Genomic DNA, 13,184 nt, shown 5'->3' with positions numbered 1-13,184 from the left:
TTACAGGGGGAACAAATTACTATCTTTCCTATAATTGCTCTGAACCTGTGATGGCTGTCTACACTGACATGTACTTCCTTACCATCTCCTAGTGCTTTTCTGTTGTCTGCTGGTTGCTTGCCTCTTATAGAATTATCTCCATAAAGAGACTTGAGAAGTCACATATCTCCACACAAATCCCTAATAGCAAGGAATAAAGAACAAGAATTTCTTAAAATGCACAGATGCTTAAGCACATAGCTTGCAGGCTTCCCTGTCTATCAACCAAGGCCCAAAAACTTAAGATTTCTTTACTGACCAATTAGAAGATGCTACTTTTAGGAGGCAGGGATGCTGAGCAAGAACAACTCATTTTACAAAGTAGACAAAAAGACCTCCTATGTGCTCATAACATTCACAACCAGAAGTTGATTTAGAATGTAATACACAGACAAATCAAAAAACTGAGAAAAAAAATGTAGCTTGTTTTCCTCATGACTTAGAAGAGTTTGTAGTCAACTAGTTAAAAGACTAAAAATAATCTCTGTTCTGTTCTAGAGAGCTATAATGAAGCTACTGTGAAATAATTAACTTACATAGCTGATATTAAATGCTATTATTAGTCTGAATCCTGCCCAACCATGTCTTAGCAGGAAACTGTAAGAGAAAAAAAATAAGACTGAAGAAAGTATATATTACTACCTAACAGGCTGTTCCATGCATCCTTGGCACTTTTATGCTTATGTATAGGTCCGTGTTTTCCTAAAGATCCACTGCATCATATAATTAAGGAAGAACCAGTAATTCATACCAATGTCCAGAAGTGGCTCACAAAAGCTTAACATGAGGTTTAAGTTACCTCTACTGTAATCCCTGTGCATTGACTATAAAGGCAAATAACAAGGGCATGTTCTACCTCCACAGACCACGTATGCTCCATGGACAGAAGTATTTTACTGAGTGGGTAGGTGAGTCAATAGCACTGCCATTCTCAAGCTGATCTTTGTTCTCTAATTAATTCAATCCCTCTGTCCCCCCATTACCAAATATTTTAAAAATTAAACTGTACATGAAACTAAATACCACACTTGTATACCTCCCTACAAATTCTGTGTTTGTGGTTGCAGGAAGATATTAGTGGGCTATAAAAAAGGATAAGAGACCAGCACATCCCTTTGGGACAGATGTTGAACTACCTATACAAGCATTTGAAATAGAAGGATAGTTTTTAAAGAAAAAATAATATTTATTTGCAATATAAACAAAGTCCCAATATTGGTTCAGGATATATAGGGTCATTAATTTTCCTTCATAACTCAGAAAGCAAGACTGCCTCACTAACAAGCATTCATTTGTATTAGTCAGAAGATACATTTTTTCCCTTTAAAGAGTAAAGATTACTTACAGCACAAAAAGCCTTTACAAACCAGCTTAGCTGTAATGCAATACAGATGCACCGTCTAAAAATCCCTGAAAAATAAATTCCTCGATGAGGTAAGATGCAATTAGAATATTTGCAAATTTGCTTGCCCATTCACAACCATACTCATGATCATTCTCTCTTCCCCAATGACCCACTATCCCAACATTGTTAACAAATCAGAAAGAAGAAAAAAACCCATCACCATTCAGGTAACATTGATGTAACACCATCAAACAATTTCTCTACACGGAGTTTGGTTTTCTTCCCTCCACTATAACCTGTTCTTTTTTGTGGGGGAGGGAAGGAATACAAAAATGGGATATTTAGGGGGGAAATCCGTGGCTTTTTTCAGGTGTATGAGAGTTAAAATGGAGAGAAGGGGATAAGAGGACGACACTATACCCTCAAATCCATTCTGCCCTCCTCCCATTTTTACCCTCCCCTGCTTAGTACATGTTTACCAGACAATAGCCAGAAATATAAACAAGGCTTCTCATAATAGAAGGCACTGCAAGAAGTTACTTGAAAAGATAAAAACCATCAGAACCTCCACTGCAAGCTCCAATCATCTTAAAAGTTGCCAGTTTTTTTGTTAGTTTATACTCCTCTGTTATTTCTTGTATTTCCACTCTCCTCTCAGTGTCTGCATGACTGCTTAGTAGTGTCATACTATAAAAAACCTTGCGCTGCTCCAGATGCACAGTAGCAGTAGCAATAGATTCCCTCTCCCCCACCTGACCACACACACACACACACACACACACACATACACACACACTTAGAGTGTCTGAGAGAAAAATGCCAACATCACAAGTATTTTCTTTACTTCAAAAGTGGGAATGTTTCAGGCCAGCTGGCAGCACAAAATGAGAGTTAACCTCAGACATGCTTCTATCAAATCTCAAAGCTAAACAAGATTTACCTTTGACAACAGCAGTGTTTTCTGGCACGGGTGGCTTTTAAAAAAGTTTGCAGCTTAGTCACCTTGGTTGATTCAGTGCAAAGTTTGTGATTGTGTGTGTGTGGGAGTGGTGAAACATTACTAAGACCAACCGGCCTTCACAAAGAGTAAAACTTTCTATCAGATGCTAGCAACAGCAGCAGCATGTGCGTGTCTCTCTCGAGTACCCAGTAATATGCCAAGATATACCAAGGCTTCACAAATTGTGCAAAATGCATTTGGTCAATACAAACATTTGATTAAAAATGATCAAACAAGAACAGAATAAAATACTGGTTTTGCAACCATATCTGTACAAACAGTGAAGAACTTACATATTTAAAAAGTTTGAACTCAATGCTCAAGAGTAAGATTACCTTTTTTTAAAAAAGTAAACCTGGATTTTAAAACAGTCTTGGGCCAACACCTTTTGTTCAAGGTGGCCAAGTGCTTAAGTGTTGTTTACTTTCCACAACAAACTAATACACAGGTAGCTCCATGTGTTTGTGTGTTCTGCCAGTCTTAATACACCCAGGAAAGCAGTTATTGCTGGTAACAGCTGTGTTCAGAACACCATAATATTCCCCATATTAAATGGACCTGTGAAAAAACTACCTCTTTGATCCATTTTGATTAGCATCAGAATACTAATAAATGGTATTAGCCTTTTTAAAGCAGCAGACCGCTCTACTTGGAGCAACAAGTTCTTTCAAGGCTGCCTGATAGATTTCATATTTGAAATGCTTAATGCAAACTATCTGATGCTTGAATTCCCAACCAAGCATAATTCCCTTCATGTGGATTCCAAGGTTTTCAGCTGGAACAGGTTGTGATTAGTTGGTGTGGTAAAGTAGAGCTGCTCACTGGGGGAGTGGCTTTCACACTGGTTGTTGAGTCCCAGAGTCCTCTCAAAATCCAGCAACTGGCCCATAAAGTTAAAGTTTGGAGAGATATTGGACTTTTTTCTTTTCACAAAGTCATAGGCATCGTTCAGGGACAAGTTTAGTTTTTGCATCAAGTAGGCAACAGTTACTGTTACAGACCTGCTAATGCCAGCAAGGCAATGAACCAGGATACCGCACTTCTTGGAACGGGCCTCATCTGAAACAAAAGGGGGTAGGAGAAGATACATTTATAATTCTGTGGGAATAAACCACTATCCTTTGGAACCAGGCAACTCCCAGCAATGGATTCAGAGTGTAATCTATCAAAACAAATGTTGGCAGAGAGGAAAGGTAACATAGCTTGTAGTAAAAATTACAATAGAGAAAAGATTAGAATTATTTTATGCCTTTAACAGTGAGAACTACTGGTGCTGACCATAAGTGGAGGGAGAATATACCATTTGGGTGGGCTGACTGCATGCATTCACCCACCCTACCACCCCCTAGCAATTAAGTCTGTCGTGGGGAAGGGGCATGGGGGTGCAATTGAGGCCCCCCCACAGTGCAGGAGGGAGTGGGGAAGAGGCAGGGATGAATGGGGCCCCGGGGCAGGCTGTGGTACTATCTGAGTCCTGGGTGGCTCATCCAGGGGTGTGGGAGGGCTCCCACCACTGCGTACACCCTGGGGGGAGGCAAGGGAGGGCACGTGCCCCCCGATCTGTCCATGGGGTGAGGGCAGCTGCCACTGTGGCCTGGGCTCTGCACCCTGCTGCCGCTGCCCCAAAAGCCATGTGATGCCATATGCCTGCTGCTGCTGGGCGGGCTGGGGAATGGGGTACAGCCCGGCGGTGGCAGGCGCATGGTATTGCGCCACTCCCAGGGCAGTGGCAGTGGGGTGCAGAGCCCAGCCCACAGCAGCAGCCCACTCTCACCCTGTTCAGATTGGAGTGGGGAGGGGATGTGCCACCCCCTTGCCTCCCCCAGGTGCATGCAGCGGCAGAAGCCCCCATGTGCTTGTGGATGAGCCACCCAGGGCTCCGGTAGTCCCATGACCCATCCTAGGGCCCCATTCACCTCAGCCCCTGCCCCATTCCCTCCCTCACTGTAAGGGCCTCAATCTGGCACCCCCCACTCCCCTTCCTCTTCACAGAGTAGACTGAAACTTGCCTGGCTGCCGTGCTGGGTAGTAATCCCCAAGCCAGGGCTGCAATCCTGGCTGCGTGTCTTGAGTGTGCACGCCCCTCGCTACAGCAGCCCAGAGCCCATGGCCAGGATGCCCTGTGGCCCTACCCACTGCCTTATGTTTGGCAGGAGTGGGGTGGGGGGTTAAGCCCTACTAGCCCTTGCTTTCTGCCTTCTACGATGAGGACTGAAGCACACATGCATACTCTCCTACAGGCAAAAGAGCATGATCCCTCCATGAACTTAACTGCTGAAAGTGGTGTATGCTGCTGACAACACTGTATACATACAATTATATTGCAGACTTTACTTCTGGGCAGACCTGTTTCTACCAGTCATGTGACCTAGACCCTGGTAATGAAGGGTAATATGCTATGAGAAAGGGAGCCTCCATCTAACTATATTCAATAATGCCACCCATGAGAAAGACACATTCTGGTATCACAAAGTTAAGGATGGTGTGACAGAACCCACCCAACAGGTGGCCATGATGACCTTGCCAGAAGGCTCATCCTGCATTTCTGTAGTCTTCTTTATAATCTCCTCCCTTGGTTTACTCACCTGCCATGCCTTGCTGGAATAAAACCTCCAGGGGAAGGTTGCTTATGATCTCAAAACACAGGGGGGTCCAGGGGTATAGCTCCCTGACCAGGTTAAATCTTGGGTGCCACTCTCTGCCTTTAGCCCTTCCCCACTCTGGCTCCAGTCCCTCACCAGGTGGGAAGAATAAACAAAAAAAAAAAAAAAAAGGGAAAAAAAAAAATCACAGTGTGCAGGGCTGGCCTCCTGAACTCCTCTCATAGCTAATTCCAGTCCTCCTGTTGTTGTAAACACAAAAAGAAAACCCCACTGGGTATCTAAACAGTCCGTAACAAAAATATCAACCCCTTGGGTACACATGAACAGTCCTTCATTAAATCAACGCTCTTCTGAGTGTACTCACTCTACTCATGCAGAAGCTCCTCATGAGGGACTCAACTTCCACTCCTCTCACAGGAGAGTCTGCCTTCATTTATAGCCAAACTATCCCTCTGGCTGGGAGGCAAGCCTATATATGTGGGCCAGCCCTTCCCCTGTTGGTCAGCTGACATGGCTCTCTGGTCATAGGGACCAAGGCGTTTCAGATTCCCACTCAGCAGCCCAGCATTTGCTGTCTACAGCCTAGGTCCTACAGCCTACTTAATTATGCCACTCATGCCTGCTGTTTCTTGCAGGTAGGTTTTCTGCAAGCAGCGCTTGCTCTGCTCTCTCTCTTCCTGCATAACGGGTAGGAATAAATACCCTGTTACAGATGAGCAGAGAGTACAAAAAAAACAACAAATGGGTATGATTTCCTAGCTGCCTTTACTGTTCAAGGAACTCCAAGACAAAGGACAATTAATTTTCAGATAGCGCTGACACTTCTCCAGTTTCAGAATTTATATAGAATATGGTTGCCTTTAATCTGACCTAAGCCACATTTTTAAATGTTTGGTTTTATAGAATGCAAGTAAGTTAATCTTCTATTTCCTGTCATTAAAGCCAAAGCACAAGTGTGATGTTGAGACAAATGCTGTCTGACTGTAGCAGGCAGAATACAAGGGTTTCTATACACGTGCTGGGAGCATGGGGAGGGGAGGGGGGAAGGAACAGAGCAGTGGGCACGTTTTTATTAGAACAGCTCCTGGACAGCCACTAATTAAAATGCCTCAGCGTCATGTGTATTCAGTGTCCTGTGTTTCAAAACGGCTGCAAAGGCATTTTAACTAAAGCTCACTCAACAAGTTTTAATTAAAGTGCCCCTGCCACCATTTTGAAATGTAGGGTGCTGAATATATGGGACGTTGCAGCACACTAATTAGAATGCTCCAGCGGACTCGATTAATCAAGTTTGATCCAGAGCATATGCGCAGGCACCCCACAGATCATGAGAATCACCCCATATATCACCCTGATTTTGCAGTCCAAGCACATTGCCAGTCACCATTTTGGGGCCGGAGCAAAACGGACCCTCCCCTGCCTTTGGGCCTAAGGAAGTCCCGCCTCTCCACAGATTGACAGATGGCCCCTCCCCCACCATGCTTCAGGACCCCAAGGTTTTCCACCTGTTTTTAGCTCCCCCTTATTTTTTCTACCCACTTACTGCCTGCTTTCCAGTTTTTTCTTGATCTCCATGCTTTTTTGTGGGGACCAGACTTTTTCCAAGGGGGACCTACCCAAATTTGTAGTTTCAAGATTTTTGCAGAAACTCCAAATTTGGTAGGTTCCCTACCTATACAACACCATGCAGCTTAATACCACATTTCATTTTGTAATGCAGACATGACTTAGACACTATCCCTATACCAGGCTAACTCCTTGGGTGCTTTAAGGGATCTAACCAGTTCAGTTTGACCAGAACTATGTCATTAAAGGACTGGGAGGAAAAGGGAAGAAGAGGAAAGTGTTGTACAGTAAAAGCTCTGTTATCCGGCATTCATGGGGAATGGGGGATGCTGGTTAATCAAATATGCCAGTTATCTGAGAGCTTATCTCCAGCCTGACTTATCTCCCACTGTGTCCGGTGCACCAGGGCTTTCACTCCCTGGTGTCAGTGTGCCACAGGACAGGGAGGGGGCCCTGCACAGGCTGCTTTGCCCCGGACCATGGTTCTCGAGGAAGAAGTGGGACTAGGCTCGCGGCGGCAAAACCGGAAGTGCCACAGTGGGACTTCCGGTTTTGCTTTTGCCACATCAATCCACTGCTGTAAACAACAGATGCCGTCTGTGACAGATGCCGGGTAATCTAACATTCCAGATGGTAAAATGCCGGATAACACAGCTTTTGCTGTAATACTTTTTTTCTCCACAAGATCCTAATATATTGTCCCAATACAGTCTCAAAATGTGGAAAATGAGCAAACATAGATATAAAACTGTCAACAACAAAGAGGTGTTTAAGTCGATAGGCAAAGGCTACGATATGAAGGCAAGAATATCATTTCACTTGATCTAAAATAAAATACCTTTATACAGATTAATAAAAAAGCCTACAGTCTTTGCATTAATTAAAGCAAGTGATGACTGTATCATTAATTCCTGATGATTCTTAGTTAGGCAGAAGGCAGGGAAAAATAGCACCATAGAGGCTAACTCATTCAGAAATGCATACGCTTTCATAGGCAACAGCTTATTTCATCAGATGGTATGAAACTTTTAAAGTGAGAAGACCAATGACCATCATCACCACAGCCTACCATCAAGCATGTTTTAAACTTCCTGAAGTTTGTGTTTTGCTTCAAGCTAGCAAACTCCTACTATACAAAAATAAACAATAATTCGAAAAGTTAAAGCTACCCAGTGAAAAAGAAGCCAGTCTGTTATGTTAGGATCTTGCACTACATTTAAAAATACCTAACACGTGTCTACAAGGAAAATTTATCTGTAAAACTACAGTAATATAATTACATTGATGCAGATGCATTGCTATAACTCCCTGTATTAACGCTCCTATACTGAACTGATGCCCACACAAATGATAGTTATACTACTCTAACTAAGGCAAAATTATAATTGTATCAGTAAGTTTCCCTACACAGAAAAACCCTCAGATCTACCCCCCGCCATAGCTGGCATTGAGAATATGCACACAAACAACAATAGCAGATAGCTGCAGACACCATTCAACTAAAGCTTCTCTTATCGATACCCACTCTCAATTCTCCGCTGCCTTGTTCAGTTATTTTACCAAGATGTGAGTACCACTGTAATGTGGGAGGCAATGGCGAATAGGGCACACCGCCTAGATTGACAAAAATAATCTATTTGGGAGCACACAGCTTGAGATTCCTGAGGGAGCACTGCGCACACTGTTTAAATTGAGGATGCTTCAAATCTAGAATGTAATGATTAATTTAATAATGCCTCTAGAATGTAAATTTACAAGTGTAATACTTTATGTCAACATGCAGGATGTACAGATGCTGAGTACCAACCGCTATGGAAAGTAATTTACTGCATTCTCAAACACTGACTGTTACTAGGATATGCTGCCAGGAATAGAATTCCAACACCTACCAATAAAAGCAATGGCCTCAGGAAAGAACTGGGAAAGATTCTGACTCCAGTGATCCGAGATGGGGATCTGTTTATACTTGAATTCTCCATCATGCTCGAACATGTTTGGTAGGTTAGGAGTCACATTCAGTATGTACTTGATGCCATACTTGCCCAAGACATCCAGGTTGGCAGAATCTTTGGCACAGCCCAGATATAAGTATGGTAGGATCTGGACAGGAAAGGTAGGTTGGTTGTTGGGAACTGGGCTCCCATCCGACTCTGTGGCACTGCTTGGCTCCCTGTCAGACTCACCATCTGAACAATCAGAACTTATCCTTAGTCCTCCCAGGCCAAGGACAGATGCAGGAGGAGAGTTGCTGGGGGAGGAGCTGTCAATATTAGGCTCACAATGCTCAGAGTAGTCTGTATGAAATTTGTTAAAGCCACCTGGGAAAAAGAAGGAGAAGCTTTTTACTATTTAAACTGAGAGATTCTTGCATCAGGTTGTGCATGTAACACTAGGTAACAAATGCCAAAGTAAATCGGTTTCTCTAACTAAAAGCCAATATAGATTCAACTCCCTAAAATGCAGGTTATTACCAGCCTAACTGTGCAATACTTACTCCCACCAAGAAGCATATTACTGTGCAATCAGTTCTATTTAAGACAATGGAATTATTTGCAGAGTATGATACTACTCCTTTTCAAAAGTAGAGGCCCAATTCACCAGTTATTATATAAAAGAATGGAAGGAGACTGGTCTGGCTTACATCGGTGACAACATTTCATTTCCCTACTTCTCAGATAGAAATCTAAATATTTTTATATTTGGAATAGTTTAAACAAAAGTTTCTGTGATATTCAACATCTGAGGAAAGAAAATAGCTGGAACATGCAATTAGAAAAGAAAGAGTCAAACTCCACCCATAAAAGACTTAATTTAAACAGGAAGATAAGTATTTCTGCACTCCAGATTTATTCTAACTGCTACGTTAGAACTCACATCTACTATACAGACATATTTTCTGTTGGATTATCTGTTATGCATTTTTTTAAATAAGAGAAGAACAAAAATTCCTCTCTCTAGGCATCTCTCCCTGGTATTTTTTTCACTCAGCAGTTTGAAAAAAATAGTTAGCAGGGGAACAAAAAGCCAACTCTATTTTCTCTTTAATTTATTACCAGAAGTCATCAATCATTATTATCCAAAGCTAATTAGAACAGCCTAGAAACTTTTGTTTGCTGGTCGCGGAAAGATCATTAAGAAAAAACAGACACCTCCTGCCGCATCCATTCACGAAAACAGGGCCCTCCTCCCCCCTTACAGAAAAAGGCAACACAGAGAAGCCATTTTGGAATTTTAATTGAAAACATCTCCCACCAAAGCCCTAAGGAAAAAAAGATAGGGACTTAATTCTAGCCTTCCCATTAAAGATGGCTTAAAAATAACTTCAAAGATGTTGCTTCTTCCTGTTTATGGAAGAAACTGACAGTAAAAAACCCCCACATAACAGATCTAATGAAGTAACTCAAGTCTTATGTAAGAGACAAATTGGTCTTGAAGACAAAAAGAGGAGGGAAAGAAAGGGAACACACACACACACACACACACACACACACACACACACACTGAGAGCCATGATTACAATGTAGTGCTTGTATGTTAGGTAGGAAACTCCTTTTATTTTTGTTCCTAATAGGTCTTAATGCTAGGAAGAAGAAAATGCTCCCACACTTAACAGATCATTTTCCCTGCTATACACCTCAAAGAACATCCGGTTTGTTGGTTGTAGCCAGGTCAAAGAACCTTATCACTTCTTCCTTCCCCTCCTACCACAGGGCTTCTTTTAGTTTAAAACAGAAAAAACCCAATCCCCCCCACTACCCAGTATTTTAAAGATTTGAAAGTGGCCAGCTTGTTCCTAGTTTGCCAACTATTTCTGCCTCAACCACACCACCCAGTGACAACAGTGGGATGTGCTTTGGTGTTTGACCAACTTCTCTTAAGGCAGTGTTCACTATTAGAGATAGTTTAAATAAATGGACAAATAAATAAATAATTGAATGAAACATAAATCAAGATTTAGGTTATGAAAAGACAAGAATTTAGAAAAATAAAACCTCGATTCATACAGGATTAATAATTAATTATCAATTAATATTAATTATTAATAAAACCTTAATTAATCCATTAAAAGCCAGACACCAACCTACAAATCCAGGAGATTCTTGAGTGCTCTGAAATATTCCTACATACTCAAACAATACACCATGAGAAGGCTGTTGCCTTTTTCTTAGGCCTCTCGCACAGTCACGCTTCCCCAGACACTACAAGGATCTAGGAATTTCAAGATGGAAGCGAGAACCAACATCTTTTTCATTAAAAAAAGGCTAACCGCTAATCAATTTCACAACGTACACACCTTTAACCTAAGCTTTTCTTTACTGGGAGAACATAAGACATCTTAGTGGTTAACCTCAAGGTAAGATCCCTCACATATATACCGCCTGCCTCGCCAACTTTAGAGACAACTAACTCATTTTGAAGTACTCCCTGTATTGAAATGGTTTCTACTACCATTTGCAGCCACACAGCTCCTTTAGAAAGAGGTTTATTGCAAAAGAGATTTTTTTTCTTGCCTCAAGTGTCCCTCCCCATCTCTTTTCTAAGCTCAAGATGAAAGATGTATTTTCCTGTGGTCAGTTTGGGAACAGTGCTCTAATTTTGGCAGGTCAGTTCAGGACAGAGGTGTCACATGATTTGTGCCAATCTGGATTTTCGTGTAGCAGAGCAGTGGAGAAAAAACAGTAGCAGATCTATCTAAAAGGAATGAGATTGTGCGAAGGGGGCTGAAGACACACATATGAAAACGTCCTTCCCGGAAAGGGGAGTGGGTTGCCAGATTATTTTTGAGGCTCTCCCCTACCCTCAGGGAGGAAGAAACCAGCCGGGGCCACTGCTTGTCTGTCTTCCAGCCTCGGGAAGAAAGAGAGGGAGGAAGGCAAGGGGCGGCCTCCCACGCAAATGGGGAAGAGGTGGAAAACGCAAGACCCATGGGGATCTCGCCCTCCTCAACTCAGCGAGCACATGGGATCGTTTCGTAAAAGGAGAAGGATTTTTCACTGAAACCACTTCACAAGCTGATTTCCCCCTCGAACAGAAAAAGCGGGAAGGGGACTACGGTGTAGGGAAATCCGGGTCCGGTGGGGGACTGAAGGGGGACGATTCTCCAAGAGAGAGTTAGGAGATTAAGTCTAACTTGCAAGGGGAAGGAAGACGTGGGCGGCTGTAAGGATGGCTGGGGGAAGGGAAGAGATCTGGAGGGGGAGGAAGGTTTTGGCGGTGGGCGACAAGGAACGTGTCCGTTTTGTTCCCATCAGACGGGGCGAGTGAAGCTGTTAAGAGGGAAGTGCTGCTGGAGGAGGAAAGAGAAACCCGGGAGCTGGGCTCCTGCTCCTCGGCACGGGGATCCGCGCTCTCGCCCGCCTACCTTTTAGGTAATACGCCTTGCACCCGTCGTCGCGCAGCTTCTGCAGCAAGAGCCCCAGGACCGAGGTGGCGGCGCCGTTGTCCTGCCAGTCGGCCGTGGCCTCGTCGTAGAGCAGCACTGTGTCCGCTTTGCAGCGCTTGATGAAGCGCTCCTTGTCTTCGTTATTGGGGATAATGGACCGGATCGGCAGGTTGCCTTTTTTAAGGCGGCGCAACATGAGGCCCGGGATGGCCAGGTTGATGGCGGTCTCGATGTGGGAGGACTCGAAGAGCTCGTGCGGGCGGCAGTCGAGCAGCAGCAGCGAGCTGCCCCCGCCGGACTCCAGCTCCTCCTGCAGCCACTCCGCGCTCTTGCACGGCATCGCCGCAGCCATGGGAGCCCGGGGGGAGCCGCCCCAGATGTGATTTTTCATGAGGATCGGGGCAAAGGGGCGGCCAAACCTGGAGGCGGAGGGAGAATCCGGGCCAACACCACGAGAGAAAAAAAAGCAACCTCCGCTCCCGACGCAGCACGGAGCAGAGCCCCCCAAAACTAAACAGGAAACAGCGGGGTCCAGGCACAGGAGAAAGTCTGGTGCAGTGACCCAAGCAGCTGCAAAAACAAGCGCTTCGCCCTCGCCCTCGCTCTCCCCTCCCAGGAAGTCTGCTGCAAGGATGCTTCCTTCCACTTGCAGAAATAAAAAATACGAGGGGGGAGGAGAGCTCTCCAGGCTCCTTCCCCACCCCCGACAAGTAGCTGCTTGCCGGAGACTGCCGTGCGGCTGGTCCCTTCCCTGGACGTGTTGCTCTTACACCGCTGCTCCCGCGAGTCGCCTCCGTGCGCTCGCAGGCGGACACCCCGAGCGCTTCGCCATGGGAGCGGCGCGGCGCGGCGCGCTGCAGGAGGCGGGACGGAGAAGGGGAAAACAGGAGAGGCCACCCTTAAAGGAGACGCCGGGCGTCTGCGGAACGGCCCGATTTCGTCCCCTGCACAGACAGACAAACACGCCCGGCTGCTTGTGCCGGCAGACCCGCTGCAAGCGGCACGGCTCGCACGACTCCGGCGCGCCCGCCGGCCCTGGCTCTGCCACGGCTCCGGGAAACACCATGGCAACCACTATTTTGTAACGAATTAAAGATCGAGGAGGAATGAGATAGGAAGGCGGTTGAACCCATTACTTAGTGTAGGTACTTCCACATAGGCAAATACTTGCTGTGCCACAAAAAGAGCTGCTGGGAATACAAACGTCACTTTTCCTGGACTGGAAGGTAATATATTGGCGGTTTTTCA

At 44.7% G+C, this 13,184-nt stretch overlaps 1 protein-coding gene across 1 annotated transcript; it reads right to left on the bottom strand.

The window, feature by feature from the left end:
* Positions 1-1,204: 1,204 nt before the first annotated feature.
* DUSP7 (dual specificity phosphatase 7) lies at positions 1,205-12,768 on the bottom strand. Its single transcript, XM_006278012.4, has 3 exons — positions 11,916-12,768; positions 8,443-8,871; positions 1,205-3,443 (listed from the first exon to the last, which is right to left on the bottom strand). Exons 1-3 carry the CDS (start codon positions 12,325-12,327, stop codon positions 3,136-3,138), a joined length of 1,149 nt encoding a protein of 382 aa, XP_006278074.1. The 5' UTR covers positions 12,328-12,768; the 3' UTR covers positions 1,205-3,135.
* Between the last annotated feature and the right edge of the window lie 416 nt (positions 12,769-13,184).

Source organism: Alligator mississippiensis, chromosome 12 (genome assembly GCF_030867095.1).
Source record: "Alligator mississippiensis isolate rAllMis1 chromosome 12, rAllMis1, whole genome shotgun sequence".
NCBI lineage: Eukaryota > Metazoa > Chordata > Crocodylia > Alligatoridae > Alligator > Alligator mississippiensis.
This window is presented reverse-complemented; position numbering and strand designations above follow the sequence as displayed.

Excerpts from the sequence above, each read along its gene's own strand:
- DUSP7 (XM_006278012.4), bottom strand. The coding sequence starts at position 12,327 with ATGAAAAATCACATCTGGGGCGGCTCCCCCCGGGCTCCCATGGCTGCG. Across the intron at positions 8,872-11,915 it reads CAAGGCGTATTACCTAAAAG|GTGGCTTTAACAAATTTCAT; the intron begins GTAGGCGGGCGA and ends TCTTTTTCCCAG. Across the intron at positions 3,444-8,442 it reads TGAGGCCATTGCTTTTATTG|ATGAGGCCCGTTCCAAGAAG; the intron begins GTAGGTGTTGGA and ends CTTTTGTTTCAG.